Raw genomic sequence first — 19,908 nt, 5'->3', positions numbered from 1 at the left:
CAAGCCTCCAGGATCATGACCTGAGCCGAAGGCAGATGCTTAATGATTGAGCCACCCAGGCGCCCCTCATTGTAGTTTTGATTTGCATTCCCCTGATGATGAGTACATCTGTAGCACTTCTGATAATGTCTTTCATTATGTACAATGTTCTTTTTGCCAGTATTTTGAGGGAGCACGTCAAAGAACGACACTGACCAGTGTTTGTCTGTGTGTTCCAAGGTCAGAAACTATATCAAGGAGCATAGCCCTCGCCAACGGCCTGCAAGAGAGGCCTGGAAGAGAAGCAACTTTAGTTGCGCAAGCACCAGTGGAGTGAGCGGGGCCAGTGCCAGCGCCAGCAGCAGCAGTGCCAGCATGGTCAGTTCTGCAAGCAGCAGTGGGTCCAGTGTTGGAAACTCTGCTTCAAACTCCAGTGCCAACATGAGTCGAGCACACAGTGACAGCAACTTGTCTGCAAGTGCAGCAGAGCGGATTCGGGATTCAAAAGTAAAATGTCTAATCAATACAAAACTTTACCTTTCAATATTAACATTAGTACTCCTTCATATAAATATCTTGAAGAGTTCAAATCATCTTGCTCTCTAGATGCCTGTGGATTTTGGCTTTAAGTGAACAAGCAGGATACTCTGCTGTTGAGTAAAGCCCTTTAGGCTGAGTGCTTTGAAATACTGTTTTGACCCACAGCCGTATCACATTCAATTTCATCTGATTTTTGTGTCTGTTTTAAGTAAGATAAATTGATGGAAATAGTGAGTCTCAGGATTGCAGTATTGACTGCAACTCACTACTGAGCGGATCTCACTATGTTGCTGATGTTGCTGTCTATTAGCTCCTAAGAATGTTCTGCATGTCTTGTGTGTGTGTATTAAATGTTTTCTTAATGTTTTAATCTTGAATGTTCTTAGATCTTTTAAAAATATAATAACACCTTCTCTAATTTCTGTCTATTCACAGCTAAAGAATTCTTTGTAATACTTTTGGGCACATAAAAAAAATAGGGAGGTGTAAGTGTATTTAGAATGGTTTTGTGATGCTTAGGTAAGTTCGGTTCCTTGCAGTGGTGACAGTTTGGAGCCAACTTAAGGAAGAGAAGGGTATCTCTATAACTCTTTGGGAACCCAGTGGGTGACTAGAAGATAGACAGTGATTCCTTCCCTGGCTCTTACCAAAGTAGCAGAAACATAGCCAGCTTTGTTGGTTGCCTGGGGATTCCTCTGGATATGTGGTCATTCCTTTTTTGCATCAGTTCACCAGTGACAAGGAATGGGAGTACCCACTGGGTTTCTAATGGGCTTTTAAGATGGTATTTGCCTAATATGGAAAAGACATGATTCTTTCCCAGCCATTGTAAAATCGCTTCTGCTTTTGGATAAAAGACACCTTAAAAGCATAAGCATTAGAGATTTTGGCAATGTTCTCTACATTGGTATTCAGTATTGTTTATTATGTGTTCGCTCCGCAGTGACGCCAATGTACCTTAATCTGGTAAAAAAAAAAAAAAAAAAAAAAGAGGCTTTGAAATGACTGATTATCCATAACTGGGCAAAATGATCGGGTTTCAATTCTTCCTAAGATTCACTGGTCAAATACCATAAAAATAGGATCTTGAAGAATCATTTTCAAGTCTAAGCCAGTGGCTCACTTACTGGAACTAGGATCGTACTGCAGAGGAATTTGAACATCTCCAGAGATTCTGAAAATATAGAATTTGATACATAAAGTGTTCTGGGGTGGATATGCCAGAACTGAACCTTACTGATTTAGAAATTTGTATTTTGACAGAAGCGATCCAAGCAGCGGAAGTTACAGCAGAAGGCTTTACGCAAGAGGCAGCTGAAAGAACAGAGGCAGGCTCGGAAGGAGAGGCTCAGTGGGCTCTTCCTTAATGAAGAAGTGCTGTCCTTGAAAGTGACTGAGGAAGACCACGAAGCAGATGTAGATGTTTTGATGTAATAAGGGTGAATTTATCAGCATTCTTTCTAAGCATTTAAGTATTCTGTCCTTTTATTTGTTTACATGCATCTTGACCAAACTTTTGGTTAGGGCTGTGCTGATGTACCATTAATTTAGGCCAGTGGTTCTCAGCAGGTGGTCCCTGGACCAGCAGCTTCAGCATCACCTGAGAAGTTGTTAGAAATGCATACTACCAGGCCCCATTCCAGATCCAGTGAATCAGAAACCCTGGAGGAGGGGCCCAGCATTGTGTTTTAACAAGCACCAGGTTATTCTGCTGCACGCAGCTCTTGTTTTAAGAACCACTAATTTAGTAAATGTTTTGACTATTTAGACTTTAGGGTGGTTTAAGTGGGCTTTTTCAAGAATTAGTACTTTTACAGTTTAGAGGATTTCAAGGTACTGCTGACAAGTAGTTTATTATGTCAGTATAGGTACATACGTAGCGATCATAATTCAGTTTCCTTTTTAATGTTACAGTTCCTTAGTTTGCTTTTTCTAAAGGGCCATAGTATAATTCTCAATTCCTAGTGAAAATCCTTTTTTGAGGTTGTGGGGGTGGGGTGTGGATTGCTGTTTACAATAGTGCCTTCATTAGGTTTGGTTCTGTTTTCATTTGTTATTAACTTAAAGGTGTAATAACAGGCCCTAAGGTCTTTCCTGTTAGGTTTGTTTTTCACTTTATGTAAATTCAGAATCCTTTTGTAAGTGAGGACTACTGAGGAAATAATGTTATTAGTAGCTGAACTTTAGACTTGATGCTATATTGATTAATATTCAAATGGAGAAAGCAATTAAGCAAAACAACCGATTCTGCTTTTCCACTGCTTTTTGAAATTTTAGGCTGTGAAGCTGTCTCAAAGGTAAAAACTATGTCTTAAGTTCTTTTTGTAGGTCATTTTTTTTTTCCAGCACAGCTCTAATTTTTAAATATTTGGTATAACAGCTTCTGGCATGTGAACAGGTTAATGTTCAAAGTTAACTAAAGAAAACCCTTACAGTTCTCCTAAACTTCTCTATAAATCACTAGAAATACACAGAACAGTGAGATGTAGGAAAAAACCATAGCTTGTTGGCTGTTAATAGAAGTCTAATTTTAGATGTGAAATCATGGAGTTTCTTTAAATGTTTTCATGGAGAGTTTGTTATCATGAACATTAGGAGTAGTGTAATTCCTTTTCTTCTACCACATGTCTTTAAGCATTCACATGGGTTAAAGAAGATGGAAACTGATACTACTGACAATCAAACTGCTGACTTTCATAATTTTCTTTTTATTGTGGATAACTTGGGAGGTAATCATGATTCTGTAGAAGGAGTTGTAATCAATGTTTTTTTAAACTCTAGAGTCAGAGGTTGATAGGATTTTTACTTTTTTTAACTTTATCATATCAAGTGACTCGTTAAGAAAGAGATAGACTTAAATTCTTAATTCTCAGTTGATATAAAGGCTTAACCTTGGCTTACAATCATGTGTTTTGAAAACTTGATATTATTTTAGTTCCTTGAAGGTTAAAGAATTGAAACTGAGGATAAAAATTGATGTATTGCAGCTTTGCTGAGGTCTGTGGTATGGTAGATTATGAAGACTACTAAATTCATACTTAAAAATTTTACCTAAAATGAAAGTATGTGTATATGGTTATCAGTTGGATTACTCCCTCTGACTTTCCTCTTACCCTTTCTTTGATGCTCCTAGCCACCTTTAGAGGGCCCAAAGAGAGCTTGGGGTTAGACCCCAGAATACTTTGAGGAAGGTAACCCTCATTGTGTTTTCCCTTCCAAGTATAGGAGGAGTAAAAGGAGAGAAGAGCAAATCTGAATTTTCTACCTGCTCTTAGCAAAAGCAGAATCCCAGAGAATGACTTGTCTGTTCTCTTTACCTACTCTTCCAGGAAAACAGGCCACTTTTGGAGACCATAGAGCAGCATTTATCTGTTAAATACTTGGAAACAATTGACAATGACCAGTAAAAGAAAGTCCGAACAGGGTCATGATAAAGTAAGACCAATTTTTCCACTCTCCCAACAATCACAGTCTTATTACCTTAGATTTAACTTAAGTCACTATTAAACAAATTTACCAAAGCACCACAAAGCCAGTTTTAAAAGTTTATAAAGATTTGAGTGTTTATAGTAAAGTATGCCATGAAATTTTGTGTAAATCTGGATGCACTGTCTTTACAGTACTATAAATTAGAGATTGCCCATAAAGTTGGTTTAGAGGAGATTGAAAGTAATTCCTCTGATTAAAAGAAAAAAAATTAAAACAACCTGGGTTTGCTTGTGATGTGGAAGAGGGAGATTACAAAGTCTTTCTCCATCTCTCCCAACATAAAAAAAAAAACAAAAAACAGTAAAAGACAAAAAGTTCTCTTGTTTTTGTTAATGTGCTATACTGTGTTTTTTCTGTTTTAATATCTCATGTAGATAATTCAAGTTGGAATTCTTTCTTTCTTGGAATAAGTAATAATTTATTCAGTCTGGTATATCTCTGAGTTTAAGACAAATCCAACTCAGTATTTTTTCTTTTTAAATATAAATCTAAACTAACCAATTAATAAAAACGTGAGACTTATTTGCTCCAGTGTCAGTTGTCATCTGTAGAGAATGGACACTGGAGCAAATAAGTTTCTTCCCTCCTTTAAACATAACCTTTGTTTAACTTAGGGCATGATCAAGTTCCCTCAGATTTTTTCAAAAAACATTTTATTAGAGATCTTTATGTAAGTTTAATTATATCTCAATAAAACTGGAAAAAAAGGAGCTCTCGTAGAAGTCTGTCAGTGCCCACCACATGTATGAACTTTGAGTTAAACAAAATGGCATGTCTTTTTCTACGGTTTTACAGCTGAATTAAAGTATGGCAAAGTAGTATAATGTTTAGTGGACTATAAAGAGCGAATTCATTCTGCCCTAACAAGAACATAGAATAAAATAATGCTTTTTTTCATGAGAGAGACTTGTCTCATTTTTTCTTAGGCTGGGCAGTTTTGTCCATTTAACTATAGATAGGTATTGCTGAATTAATCCCAGAAACTGACTTGTAATTTAATGACTTTATGAATTGGGTGGAGACCTCATTATATTTAGCTCCTAAGAGTGCTAATTCCCTCTTAAAGGAAAAATTCCTAGAAACTACTGTATAAAGGTATCCAGATTCTGATGAGCTTTAAAAATTGTGAAATTTATCATATATCTTCATATTTAAGCCAAAAATGTTAGTACTTGACAAATATAGAAGTCTTGTTTCCAGATTCTGTAGCAGAGACTTTTGTTCATGGCTTACTTTATAGCCTCATGTGCCTTAAAGGTGAACTCTGTACTTTTTCTCAATATCAGGCTTTTTCAAACTCAAAAATAATCTAAATATTGTAATTTGTTTTATAAAATCCCCATGCTGTTGGATATCAGTAAGCAAAAACATTACATTGAACCAATCAGTGGTAATAGTGTATAACAAAACAGTGACCTTTCAGATCTTAAATTTCATTACCTAACTTCATTTTTGACCCAGCTAGGTCATTGAAGAACACTGAAAGTTACCTTAAGTAGAGCTTAATGTATTCTCTCATTTTTTCCCCTGAAAAAGGTCATAAGCCAGAATGCTTTTTTAATGCCAGGTAATTCTTAGTATCTGGAAAGATAATTTTCAAGACAAAAGTACGTCAAGAACAGAGATTATATAGCAGCTTGATTCTCTTGTTAGAACTTTAGGGATTCTTTGCATTCATTTGTGTAATAGCTGGAACACTCCCCTCCCCTTTAACAGATTACCTGTTAGCTCTTCTATCTTCAAGAAATGTTTGCTTAGAATTGGGAGGGGGTTACTTAAAGTCAGTTTATAGTTTGAGACAGTTGATAGGAAAATTCCCAGTTGTATTTCAAATATGGTATTGGTGTTGAGCACACTGACATTCAACATGTCTAAACTTAGAGGTAAATCTAATCCTGAAAAGGACTGTTAGTTAGAAAATAAGTATTTGTATACACATGTATTGTGGTAACTTTGGATTCATTTTAAGTCTGACAAAGTAAGATAAATTCTATCTTTATAACGAAATTATGTTAAGTGGGTGAGAAACATCTGAGATATTTAGACCTAGGCATGTCTGTCAGCATAGTATCTGGAACATAGCTCCTTAGAATTCTAGCTTAATTCTCATTTCTTTGGAAAATAATTTATTTATTCCAAAGGCTTAGAAGGAACCCTGAAAATTCCTCTAATTTACTGGCTATTAATAGAGTACAGAAGTTGCATGCTATAGCTGCAGATCTAAGTTGACTCACTAAAATTGTATTTTCATATTTTTTCTAATATTAAAATTATTTTAAGCCCCCCTCACAATTTTATTTTAAATTAGTTATTAATGTTCTAACCTAGATCACATGATGGTAAGTTAATTTTTAATTTGACATTCATACTGAACTCTGAAAAACTGGTTTAGTCTTCTCTGATTTCAATATATAGTATTTTTTCTTTATTGTCAGGTTTGTTACATCCTTGTGGTCAGTGGAACCTGTGGAAATCTGTGTTCTTTTTTTGTGGTGAGGGCTAGGGGTAGAAAAGAGGAGAATTGCTCTAATTATACATATGCATTTTGACTATATAAAGGTAGTTGTAGAATTAATATGTATAAATGACAAGTTAACACTTACCTACTCTGACTTGTTCTAAGGAACAGTGGCCTGAAGCCATGGCTTGTTTTCTGGAGCTGCTTGCTCTTCAATAGTAGCTGACCAATTGGATTTAAGTTTGGACTTTGGGGTTAGGTTATCTAGCTGAGGCTTTTAGGAATGGATCAGACTATGTCTGTTCCTGTAGTGGATCAATTTAATTTCCTCTTTGAGTACTCTAATTTAGGTATAGTTATTATCCATTCTAAATCTTTGTGTTGGGAGTTTAATAGGACTATTGTCAAAAGCTATTAAAGATAAACACAAGTATATATAAAACATTTCATTTCACGGATGGTTAAAAATTTCACTTTTTTTCAGTTTCAGAGGTTAGTTATGTAGCATCAATATCATAACCAAAGCAAGTAGGAAGTTGACTGGTTTGGAGAATCTTCAAGTAGTCTTAAATACTGTAATGTATCAGATTGTTAACCAGGATTTTTTTCCTGTATTTCTGCTAAATGTATTACTATATTAATGCACTTTTGTATATATAACTGTCTTCTGTACATTCTGTACTTACTACAGTGTATATAAAAGCTGTTTTTCCTGAAAGCTGTAAGGGAAAGACAATAGCTGTAACACAGGTCGTTTCTATTTTGAGTTCCTTCTTGTACTTGAAAGTAGTAGTTCTGTAGTTAAATCTCAATGTGTATGTATGGTTGTAATTAAAACTGGCAATGTGGCAGAGCTGTCTTTTAAAGCTGAATATCAGACTGAACAGTGTGTTGTTTTGGGTATTAAAATCTCTTGTAATATTTTAATTGTTTCTTTTGATGTACAGTGAATTTTTACAAACCCCACTGCTGCTTACTACTTTTTACTTCATAATTCACTGCTTTCCATGTTCCATCCCAGCACATTTATCAACAGAGAAGAATTAGGTCTCCTCTCTTTTGCTCACAGTTTGGTTAAGGCTCCATAAACTTTAGTTTTGTTGAAAGCCACGATTTCCATTGGCAAATCATTTTTTCTGGAGAGATCAGATTTCTAGAGAGATAGCATTCATAGCAAGTGAAAATTCGGTCTAACTTTTGTTTACAAAAAATCATATCTGTTTTCCTTATATATTAATCTAGAGTCTTTAGGTTATAATTATATAAAAGAAATGTCTGTGAGCAGTTTTATATAGTTTCAGAAGCAACTTAACTTTCAACAGCAACTTTATCTCTTGCCACTAGAGGGAGGTCTGTGGTTGCTCTCCTGAAAATGTCTTAGCTGCTTTTCTTTCGTTTTTAATTTCAGAGTTTGAAATCAGCCTCATTTTCAAAATTCCTTTTGTGATATTAAATACTTTCATTGATTAGTGGAAGGTAAGTTAATTGAGCTTGTTTAATAAAGCAAATCTTACGCTTTTCTGTAATCTTCAATTTTTAATAAATGTGAGTTAGCTATTAAGTGAAACGTGTGTGTGTGTTTTTCTTCTCTTAGGTACTTTAGAACTGTACTGTCCACTGTGGTAGCCATTAGCCATATGTGGCTATTTAAATGAATTAAAATTTAAAATTTAGTTCCTTCGTCCCATTAGCAATACTCCCAAGTGCCCAGTAGCCACATATGGCAAGAGGCTACCATATTGGAAACCCCAGGATACAGAACACCTCCACCATCAGAGGAAGTGTCTACTGGACAGAGGAAGTTCTACTAGAGATTTGATGGTTTATATAGTGCCCACTGTCATCATCTTACCAGTGAACAGTAATCAGTGATTCAAAATTGCTGCCCACAGTTAACTGTTGTAGGTGATTTGTGTGAGGTGGGGGAGCAAGCTGGGCTTCATTTTTCTACTTAATTAAAGCCACTACCAAAGTTGGGACTTGGTGGTTTAATAGAGAAATTTCTCAAATACTGAGTATTTCACTTGACTGTGAATAAGATTTCTTAAAGACTCCATTTTTCCAAAACTGCTTAGAGTGTTTCTTTATTCTTGTGATGTGAGAGCCTTAACAGGGTCACTGTGTTGGGACTGATAATCCTCTGCCCTCTCCCAATCAGTTTGAATCTCATGGTTAAGTGGTATTTTTATATTACATTATCTGTGTTTCTTAGTAATAGGTTGATAGATACTAGATTTAGGTACAATGTTATTTCCCTTTGTAAAGGGTAAATAACATTTTTAACATATCAGTTTATTCATTTGGTTGCCAGGATCTCATTATATGCCTTTTCTTTTTAAAAGCAGCAGATAACTGAATTTATATATTTTCAGGTTTGTCTTATAAAGATTGTCAAGTAACACAGTAAAATGAATCCCCACATACCCATATCTACTTCCACTCTTCTCTCGCGGCCAATCTTGTTTCTTTTAACCTCTACCCCCAGACACCTTACCTGAACTCCCAATGATGCTCAGGCTAACCCCAGATGATATTTCATTTTTAAATGTTTCAGTATCAGATTTTTAAAAGAAAAGGACACTCCTATTTTATATATAAATATGGCCATATACCTCCACAAATAAAAATTATTCCTTAATATCAAATATCTGGTTTACTTGCTTGAAATCAAAACCGTAACTTTAATTTCAAAATCATTCTGCATTTTGTTAGCACTAAGGTATAAGAATAATTTTTGTTATTGCTTGGCTAAGTCCTGACAGTATATCTTCACATTTTTATTGAAAGTGAGATATCTATTGCTTTTAGATAAAAACCCAGCTGTTTTCCTTACTATTTTGGTAAGCCATGAAATAATTTGGGTAGCAGGAAGGGAGGGAAATAACTGTTAAAGATGAGTTGAACAGTTATTTTCTGTCTCACCTACCTTTGAGTTCAAGAATGCTCTTTGTAAGCCAAAATTGGCACACATGGTAGAGATCTGAATACCTACTATTTATTTTTCTTTTTTTAATTTTTAAACATTTTTTTCAAATTAATAAATTTTATTTTTTTATTTAAATTCAATTAGCCAACATATAGTATGTTATTTGTTTCAGATGTAGAGAACAGTAATTCATCAATTGCATATAACACCCAGTGCTCATCACATCATGTGCCCTCCTTAATGCCCATCACCCAATTACTCCATCCTCCCACCCACCTCCCCTCCAGCAACCCTCAGTTTGTTTCCCATAGTTAAGAGTCTCTTGTGGTTTGTCTCCCTCTCTGATTTCTTCCCATTCAGTTTTCTTTCCCTTCCCCTATGATCCTCTGTGCTGTTTCTTATATTCCACATATGAGTGAAAGCATATAATTATCTTTTTCTGATTGACTTATTTCGCTCAGTATAATACCCTCCACTAACATCCATGTCGATGTAAATGGTAAGTATTCATTCTTTCAGATGGCTGTGTAATACTCCATTGTATATATATATACCACATCTTTTTTTTAAATTTTATTTTTTTGAGAGAGAGCACGAGCAGGGGGTGGGGGCAGAGGGAGAAGCAGACTCACCACTGAGCAGGGAGCCTGATGCGGGGCTCCATCCCAGGATCCTGGGATTATGACCTGAGCCGAAGGCAGACACTTAACTGACTGAGCCACCCAGGCACCCATGGCCACATCTTTATCCATTCACCTGTCGATAGACATCTTGGCTCTTTTATAGTTTGGCTATTGTGGACATTGCTGCTATAAACATTGGGGTGCATGTGCCCGTTCGTATCACTATATTTGTATCTGGGGTAAATACCTAATAGTGCAATTGCTGGGTTGTAGAGTAGCTCAATTTTTACCTTCTTGAGGAACCTCCATACTGTTTTCCAGAGTGGCTGCACTAGCTTGCCTTCTCACCAGTAGTGTAAGAGGGCTCCCCTTTTTCCACATCCTCGCCAATATTTGTTATTTCCTGACTTGTTAATTTTAGCCATTCTGACTGGTGTGAGGTGGTATCTTACTGTGGTTTTGATTTGTATTTTCTGGATGACAAATGGTGCTGAGCATTTTTCATGCATCTGTTGGCCATTTGTATGTCTTCTTTGGAGAAATGTCTGCTTGTGTCTTCTGCCCATTTCTTGACTGGACTATTTGTTTTTTGGGTGTTGAGTTTGATAAGTTCTTTATGGATCTTGGACACTAGCCCTTTATCTGATATGTCATTTGCAAATATCTTCTCCCATTCCATAGGTTGCCTTTTAGTTTTGTTGACTGTTTTCTTTGCTGTGCAGAAGACTTTTATCCTGATGAAATCCCAATAGTTCATTTTTTATTTTGTTTCCCTTGCCTTTGTAGATGTGTCTAGCAAGAAATTACTGCAGCCAGGGTTAAAGAGGTTACTGCCTCTGTTCTTCTCTAGGATTTTTTTTTTTTAAAGATTTTTATTTATTTATTTGACAGAGAGAGAGATAGCGAGAGCAGGAACACAAGCAGGGCGAGTGGGAGAGGGAGAAGCAGGCTTCCTGCCGAGCAGGGAGCCCGATGTGGGACTCGATCCCAGGACCCTGGGATCATGACCTGAGCCGAAGGCAGACGCTTAACGACTGAGCCACCCAGGCGCCCTAGGATTTTGATGGATTCTTGTCTCACATTGAGATCTTTCATCCATTTTGAGTTTATCTTTGTGTATGGTGTAAGAAAATGGTCCAGTTTCATTCTTCTACATGTGTCTGTCCAATTTTCCCAATGCCATTTGTTGAAGAGACTGTCTTCTTTCCATTGGGTCTTCTTTCCTACTTTGTTGAAGAGCAGTTGACCGTAGAGTTGAGGATCCATTTCTGCGTTCTCTGTTCTGTCCCATTGATCTATGTGTCTGTTTGTTTTTGTGCCAGTACCATACTGTCTTGATGATTACAGCTTTGTAATATAGCTTGAAGTTTGGCATTGTGATGCCCCCAGCTTTGGTTTTCTTTTTCAACATTTCTCTGGCATTTTCTGGTTCCATACAAAGTTTAGGATTATTAGTTCTAGGTCTGTGAAAAATGTCGATGGTATTTTGATAGGGATTGCATTGAATGTGTAGATTGCTCTGGGTAGCATAGACATTTTAACAATATTTATTCTTCTAATCCATGAGCATGGAATGTTTTTCCATTTCTTTGTGTCTTCCTTAATTTCTTTTGTAAGTGTTTGGTAGTTTTTAGAGTACAGATCCTTTACCTCTTTGGTTAGGTTTATTCCTAGGTATCTTAAGGTTTTTTGTGCAATTGTAAATGGGATCAATTCCTTAATCTCTCTTCTGTCTCAGTGTACAGAAATGCAACTGATTTCTGTGCACTGATTTTATAACCTGCCATGTAGCTGAATTCTTGTATGAGTTCTAGCAATTTGAAGACTTTTGGGTTTTCCACATAGAGTATCATGTCATCTGTGAAGAGTGGGAGTTTGACTTCTTTGCCAGTTTGAATGACTTTTATTTCTTTTTGTTATCTGATTGCTAAGGCTAGGACTTCTAATACTATGTTGAACAACAGTGGTGAGAGTGGGCATCCCTGTCCTGTTCTTGACCTTAGGGTAAAGCTCTCAGTTTTTCCCCATTGAGAATGATATTCGCTGTGGGCTTTTTGTATGTGGTTTTTATGGCATTGAGGTATGTTCCCTCTATTCCTACACTGTGGAGAGTTATAATCAAGAAAGGATGCTGTAGTTGGTCAAATGCTTTCTCTGCATCAATTGAGAGGATCATATGGTTATTGTCTTTTCTTTTGTTAATGTGATGTATCACATTGATTGATTTGTGGATGTTGAACCACCCTTGCAGACCAGGAATAAATCCCACCTGGTCGTGGTGAATAACCTTTCAATGTACTGTTGGGTCCTGTTGGCTAGTATCTTGGTGAGAATTTTGGCATCCATGTTCATCAGAGATATTGGTCTGCAATTCTTGTTTTTGGTGGGGTCTTTGTCTGGTTTTGGGATCAAGGTAATGCTGGCCTCATAGAATGAGTTTGGAAGTTTTCCTTCCCTTTCTATTTTTTGAAACAGCTTCAGAAGAATAGGTATTAGTTCTTCTTTAAACGTTTGGTAGAATTCTCCTGGGAAGCCATCCGGCCCTGGACTCTTGTTTGTTGGGAGATAGATTTTTGACTATTGCTTCAATTTCCTTGCTGATTACTGGTCTGTTCAGGTGTTCTATTTGTCCCTGTTTCAGTTCTGGTAGTTTATAAGTTTCTAGGAATGAATCCATTTCTTCCAGTTTGCTTAATTCGTTGGCATATAGTTGCTCATATGTTCTTAAAATTGTATTTTCTTGGTGTCAGTCATAATCTCTTCTCTTTCATTCATGATTTTATTAATTTGGGTCCTTTCTCTTTTCTTTTGGATAAGCCTGGCCAGGGGTTTATTGATCTTACTAATTCTTTCAAAGAACCAGCTTCTAGTTTCATTGATCTGTTCTACTGTTCTTTTGGTTTCCATTTCATTGATTTCTGCTCTAATCTTTATAATTTCTCATCTCCTGTTTGGTTTAGGCTCTATTTGCTGTTCTTTTTCCAGCTCCTTTAGGTGTAAGGTTAGCTTGTATATTTGAGACTTTTCTAGTTTTTTGAGAAAAGCTTGTATTGCTATGTTCTTCCCTCTTAGGACCACCTTTGCTGCATCCCAAATATTTTGAACAGTTATGTTTTCATTTGTTTCCATGAATTTTTTTAAATTCTTTAATTTCATGGTTGACCCATTCATTCTTTAGTAGGATGCTCTTTAGCCTCCAAGTATTTGAATTCCTTCCAAATTTCCTCTTGTGATTGAGTCCAGTTTTAAAGCATTATGGTTAGAAAATATGGAGGGAATAATCCCAGTCTTTTGGTACTGGTTGAGACCTGATTTGTAACCCAGTAAGTGATCTATTCTGGAATATATTCCATGTGTACTCAAGAAGTATGTGTATTCTGTTGCTTTATGATGGCATGCTCCGTATATATCTGTGAAGTCCATCTGGTCCAGTGTGTCATTCAAAGCCCTTGTTTCCTTGTTGATCCTCTGCTTAGATGATCTGTCCATTGCTGTGAGTAGGGTGTTGAAGTCCCCTACTATTATTGTATTATTATCAATGTGTCTCTTTAATTTTGTTATTAATTGGTTTATATAATTGGCTGCTCCCAAGTTAGGGGCATAAATATTTACAATTGTTAGATCTTCTTGTTGGATAGACCCTTTAAGTATGATATAGTGTCTCTCTTCATCTCTTACTACAGTCCTTGGTTTAAAATCTAATGTGTCTGATATAAGGATTGCTACCCCAGCTTTCTTTTGATGTCCATTAGCATGATACATGGTTTTCCACCCCTCACTTTCAACCTGGAGGTGTCTTTGGGTCTAAAATGAGTCTCTTATAGACAACATGTGGGTCAGTCTTGCTTTTTTATCCAGTCTGATACCCTGTGTCTTTTGACTGGATCATTTAGCCCATTTACATTCAGAGTATTGGAAGATAGGAATTTAGTGCCATTGTATTACCTGTAATGTCCCTGTTTCTGTATATTGTCTCTGTTCCTTTCTGGTCTATGTTACTTTTGGGCTCTCTCTTACAGGATCCCCTTTAATATTTCTTGCAGGGCTGGTTTAGTGATCACAAATTCCTTAAGTTTCTGTTTGTCCTTAAATCTCTTTATCTTTCCTTCCATTCTGAATGACAGCCTTGCTGGATAAAGTATTCTTGGCTGCATGTTTTCTCATTTAGCACCCTTAATATATCATGCCAGCCCTTTCTGGCCAGCCACGTGTCTGTGGATAGGTCTGCTGCCAGTCTAATGTTTCTATCCTTTTACATTAAGGAATTCTTGTCTTGAGCTGCTTTCAGGATTTTCTCTTTATCCCTGAATTTGCAAGCTTCACTATTATATGTTGGGGTGTTGATCTATTTTGTTAATTTTTTGTTCCCTGAAGGCTTTCTGTACCACATTAGAGGATGAAAATAAAAATGGTGGCGCCCCAGTCTCCAGCTCCAGAGCTGAAAGATCGCGGCCCCCTCTCTTCAGTAAACCCTCAGGGAAAAGCAGTCTTCACTTGTGTGTGAGCCAAACTCTGCAGACTCCTGAGGTGTGCACCCAAGGGGCCCCTCCCGGGGGGAGGGAGGAGGGTCGCTGGGGGCCTGTTGCTTGCAGGGCCCCCGCACAAAAAGTGGTCGCCCAATTGTGGGCTTGCCTAATTGTGGGTGCACCCGTGCTGGCCCTCCCAATGGAAGGTGGAGGGTTGTCGTGTTTCTGCCCTTTGAAGGGCCCCCACATGGAGAGGAGCCACCCATCATGCCAGGGTTCGTGGTTTATGGCAAACTGAGCTGAGAACCCACTCCCGGCTCACTGACTGTAGTTGGCTCCCCATCTCCAATGCTTGGGAACTCTGCCGGTGCCTGAGCCGGCAGAGCCGGTCTATCACCCTGGGGATCCTGAGACCACACTGACCCACCTAGGATTCTGCCCCATTTTGCCACCTGAGCACCTTTTAGGCAGGGACATCTCTCACTGGAGCAGATTTCTAAAAGTTCCAATTTTGCCCTCTGGGGCTATATCACTTTCTGATAGCCGGCTTAGGCAGGCTCCCCCCACCCCCCACCCCCCACCCCACCCCACCCTGCTGTTTACCTTCCAATATATCCCCTTAGATTCAGTTCTCCGCACTTCCTACTTTGCAAAAAGTGGTCACTTTTCTATTTGTAGAATTCCAGCAATCCTTTTTTTACATCTCTGGTTGAAGTCACAGCTGTTCAGAATGATTTGATAGATACCTAGCTAAATTTAAGGCACTAGATGAAACAAGGTCCTCTACCCTTCTACCATATCCCCCCCCCATTTATTTATAAAGAGTTTTGCAAGGATGCTCTGGGGGACATAAGGAAAAATAGACATTCTTATTTTACCCCTTAGAAATTAATTTCAGGAAATCTTCTTTAATAGCTGTGACTGAGGCTATTGATTTTGGTTTTCCATTTTAACTTACTGAAGTTTAGACGTTCCAAATTGTAGAATTTCAGAGCTTGAAGGGACTTTGGAGATCATTTAGCTTGGTGATTCTTAAACTTGAGTGTGCATCCGAATCCCCTGGAGAGCTTGTTAAAACACAGATTGCCAGGCCCCACTCCCAGAGTTTCTGATTCAGTAAGTCTCAAGTGGGGCCTGAGAATTTGCATTTTTAATGAGTTCCTAGGTGATGCTGATGCTGTTGGTCCAGTGAACACATGGAGAACCATTGATGTAGCTCAATCCCTTTTTCTCTTACCTCTGTTTTTGCAAATGAGGAAATTTACACTAAGTGGAAAGTGACTGCTTTGCTCAAAACTGGTTAGTGACATGGCCAAATCAGAATCCAAATCTTGAGGTGCCTTATTCACATTGGAAAAGTCCAATGCTTTTCCTATTGTGCATTTGTTTCTTTCATAGTATTTGCCTCCAAATTCTTCCTTCCAAGTGTTTTCTGAACATTTGGGTTTTCTTGATACTGGTAAATCTTTATTTCCCTAGATCTGGAGTTTCTCAGATCTGGAGTGTCAGAATTAAAATTGTTGGCAATTCTTTTTTACATGCCAATGTATTTTTCTGAGGAGGGCTCCATATCTTTTATCAAGTTCTCAAATGAGTTTTCTTCCCCTTAATGGCTAAGATTCTGTCCTTTAAAGCCATTTTGGTTTTTAGAAATAACCAAGGACCATTTGGGAGGCTGTCTGGTGGTTTATGTGTGTAAGAAACCTGGAAATTGCTACATTTGGTCAACGAGGTATGATTTTAAAAGTAAGGACTGGCTCTTCTCATGTGGCCTAAAAACTAGGGCTTTGATGTATGTTAACGAAAAGAGTTCTAGAAATACTTTGGGCAATGACAGCATCATTGGATTAGGTGTATGTATGGTGATGACATGGAATGGGGTTGTTATTGATTTGGATGTATTAGCTTTGGCTTATTGATTAAAATAGTCATTTCCTCATAATCATAACTTGCATTCTAGAGAAAACTCTTCCACTAATGTTTTAGAAATATCAGGTTAGATTTCACAGACTTGTTCATCAAATCTGAGATAACAGAACTAGATGGTAATCTGAAAACTTGAAAGAGGTATAGACTTTTTGACATAATGGTCATTAAACCAGTCTCTTTATTTTGTAAGTGAGAAGCTTGAGGCCAAGAGAAGTGAAGTGATTCATTCAGGTCCCTATAGCTGAATGATGACACATGAAGGATGAGAATCCAAGTCTCTTGAGCTGTAGACTAGTGCTTTTTCCACTATATCACACTGCTTTATGTCATGCTACTACTTTCCACAGTGGTTCGTGAAAAACACCTTCAAATTTTGGCATAGAGCACTGGGTTAAAGTGTGGATCCCACACCAGCAAAATCAGCATCACCTGAGAACTTGTAAGAGGTACAAATTCTCAGGCCCCACCCCAGACCCATGGTATCAGAAACTCCCGGTGTGAAGCTTGGCAATCTGTGTTTTAACAAGCTCCCCCAGAGGATTCTGATGCACACTCAAGTTTGAGAACCACTAGTATAGAGTTATGATTCTCTACTCTGGCTGAACATCAGAATTATCTGGGGGAACTTTTAGAAAATAATGGCTCGTGGGGCGCCTGGGTGGCTCAGTAGTTACGCGTCTGCCTTCGGCTCAGGTCATGGTCCCAGGGTCCTGGGATCGAGCCCCGCATCGGGCTCCCTGCTCCGCGGGAAGCCTGCTTCTCCCTCTCCCGCTCCCCCTGCTTGTGTTCCCTCTCTCGCTGTGTCTCTCTGTCATATAAATAAATAAAATCTTTAAAAAAAGAAAATAATGGCTCTTAACCATTACTACCGTCCTTACTCACCCAGACAAATCAATCTCAGAGGTGAGGCCTAGGCATCTATTGTTTTGTAATAAGCATTGGATTCTGGAATAATTTTAGGTTTATAGAAAAATTGTAAAGACAGTATAGAGAGTTCCTGTATACCTGTTACTTAGTCCTCTAATGTTATGTCTTTCATAACTATGGTACATTTGTCAAAACTAAGAAATTAACATTGGCATTACTGTTAACTGTAGATTTATTCAGATTTCCTTATTTATTCTTTATTCAGATTTCATTAATTCCACCCTTTTTCTAACCAGAATCCAGTCCAAGATTCCTCATTGTATTTCATCATCATGTCTCCTTAGCCTCCTCGGGTCTGTGACAGTTTCTCAGTCTGTCCTTGTTTTTCATGATCTTGACAAATATAAGGAGAATTGGTCATTTTGTGGAATGTTATCCACAATTTGGGTTTGCCCGATGTTTTTCTCACAATTAGACTAGCATTTTGAGATTTAGGGAGGATTACCGGAAAGGTGAGGTGCCATTCTTATCACATTATCTTGAGGGTACATAATGTAGATATGACTTAACCGTAGTTAACATTAACTTTGGCTTGTGGTTGCCAGGCTCTTCATTGCAAAGCTACTATTTTTCCCTTTCTAAACTCTGTTCTTTGGGAGCAAGTCGTGCAGTCCAGCTCACACTCAAGGAAGAGAGAGAAAATAGGCTTTGCTTCCTGGAGCGAGAAGTATCTACATATATTATTGGGATTTCTCTATGGAAGATTTGCCTCTTCTCCATGTATTTATCTACCTGGCCATTGATATCAGTATGGATTCATGAATATTTATTTTATACTTTGGCCTAAAACCTAATACTAAGATATTGCTCAAAATTTTCCAGATTTGGACATTTGGAACTCTTGAAGGTTGCTTCTAGTGTCCCTTTGACCTACCCATATCCATTTGTATTTTGAGCGCTTTATTTTCTGGCATTACACAATGCTCCAGCCCTAGAATCAGCATTTCTTCAAGAAGCTGGACACTTCTTTTTAAAAGCTCCTCAGGTGATTCTAATGCAGAATAAGTGTGGGGACCCCTGATGTTGAAGATGAACCATATTCTTCTGTAAATCTCCTAATGCCTTTATCAGACCAGATTCTATCTTGCATCCTCATAAAATGTAGTCATCTTTGATTCATTTCTCTTCCTTTTCTTTTCATGTTCAATCTTTTCACCAAAGCTGTTGTCTCCTCAGCAACCAGAGCAGCACTCTTTAAACTTTAATGTACATAGGATCTTGTTAAAATGCAGATCCTAATTCAAGAGGCTCGTTTTGTATTTCTAGCAGGTATCCAGGTGATAGGAGCGCTGCTGAGCCATGAACTACATTTTGAGCAGCGAGTGTCAGAACAAAATGCAGACAACTTAGGACATTTCAAGAGCCTCCATGGTCTGCCTGACCCCAGTCTGCTTTTCAGCTTAATCTCCCATGCATTTCTCCATTTACCTTATGCTCAAACCAACCAGTCTACTCAACATTTGTAGTAGTCACTTTCTGATGTGGCCCCCAAAGGTTGTGGTGATTCACTTCTTTGTTGAATTCCTTTCCCTTGGGTGTGGGAAGGACCTAGAGACTTGTTTCTGATAGAATACAGCAAAAGTGATGGGATGTCACTTCTGTGATTACATTACAAAAGACTGTGACTTCTGTCTCACTTGTACTCTTTATTTTATTTTTTTATGTTATGTTAATCACCATACATCATTAGTTTTTGATGTAGTGTTCCATGATTCATTGTTTGCGTATAACACCCAGTGCTCCATTCAATACGTGCCCTCTTTAATACCCATCACCAGGCTAACCCATCCCCCCACCCCCTTCCCCTCTAGAACCCTCAGTTTGTTTCTCAGAGTCCATAGTTTCTCATGGTTCGTCTCCCCCTCCGATTTCCCCCCCTTCATTCTTCCCTTCCTACTATCTTCTTCTTTTTTTTAACATATACTGTATTATTTGTTTCAGAGGTACAGGTCTGTGATTCAACAGTCTTACACAATTCACAGCGCTCACCGTAGCACATACCCTCCCCAATGTCTATCACCCAGCCACCCCATCCCTCCCACCCTCCACCACTCCAGCCACCCTCAGTTTGTTTCCTGAGATTAAGAATTCCTCATATCATCTCACTTGTACTCTTGTCCTCTCGGTTGCTCATTCTGATGAAGCAAACTGCCAGGCTGTGACATGCTCTGTGAAGAGGCCCACATGGCAAGGAACAGAGGGACTGAGGCCTTTGTAGAACAGCCCATAGGGAACTGAATTCTGCCAACAACCTTGAGTGAGCTGGGAAGTGCTTCCTTCCCAGTGGAGCCTTGAGATGACTGTAGCCTTGTGACAGATCCAAGGCTGAGCTCAAGCATCCAGCTAAGTCATGTCCAGATTCCTGCCCACAGAAATTGGGAGGTAATAAATGTATTGTTTTCAGCTGATAAATTTTGGGGTAATTTGTTAAGCAGCAATAGATAGCTCATACATTACTTACTTAATGTGCAATGAAATGACTTCCTGTTGCCTCCTTCTCATCCTCAGATGCTCCTGACTCATTCATTTATTCAAAAATATTTGCTGGATGCCTACTATATGCTAGGCATT

At 38.1% G+C, this 19,908-nt stretch overlaps 1 protein-coding gene across 1 annotated transcript in view; it reads left to right on the top strand.

Annotated features, from left to right (window-relative positions):
- Positions 1-8,027, top strand: part of FAM199X (family with sequence similarity 199, X-linked) — a 27,967-nt gene extending 19,940 nt beyond the window's left edge. The window contains exons 5-6 of the mRNA XM_081808482.1: positions 220-486; positions 1,783-8,027. Coding sequence (XP_081664608.1) covers positions 220-486; positions 1,783-1,953 — 438 coding nt within the window. The 3' untranslated portion in view covers positions 1,954-8,027. The remainder of the gene's footprint in view (positions 1-219; positions 487-1,782) is intronic.
- The last annotated feature ends 11,881 nt before the right edge of the window (positions 8,028-19,908 follow it).

This window comes from Leptonychotes weddellii, chromosome X, assembly GCF_054177405.1.
Source record: "Leptonychotes weddellii isolate Sample4059 chromosome X, ASM5417740v2, whole genome shotgun sequence".
Taxonomy (NCBI): domain Eukaryota; kingdom Metazoa; phylum Chordata; class Mammalia; order Carnivora; family Phocidae; genus Leptonychotes; species Leptonychotes weddellii.
Note: the sequence above shows the minus strand (reverse complement) of the source record. Positions and strands in the feature narration are given on the sequence as shown.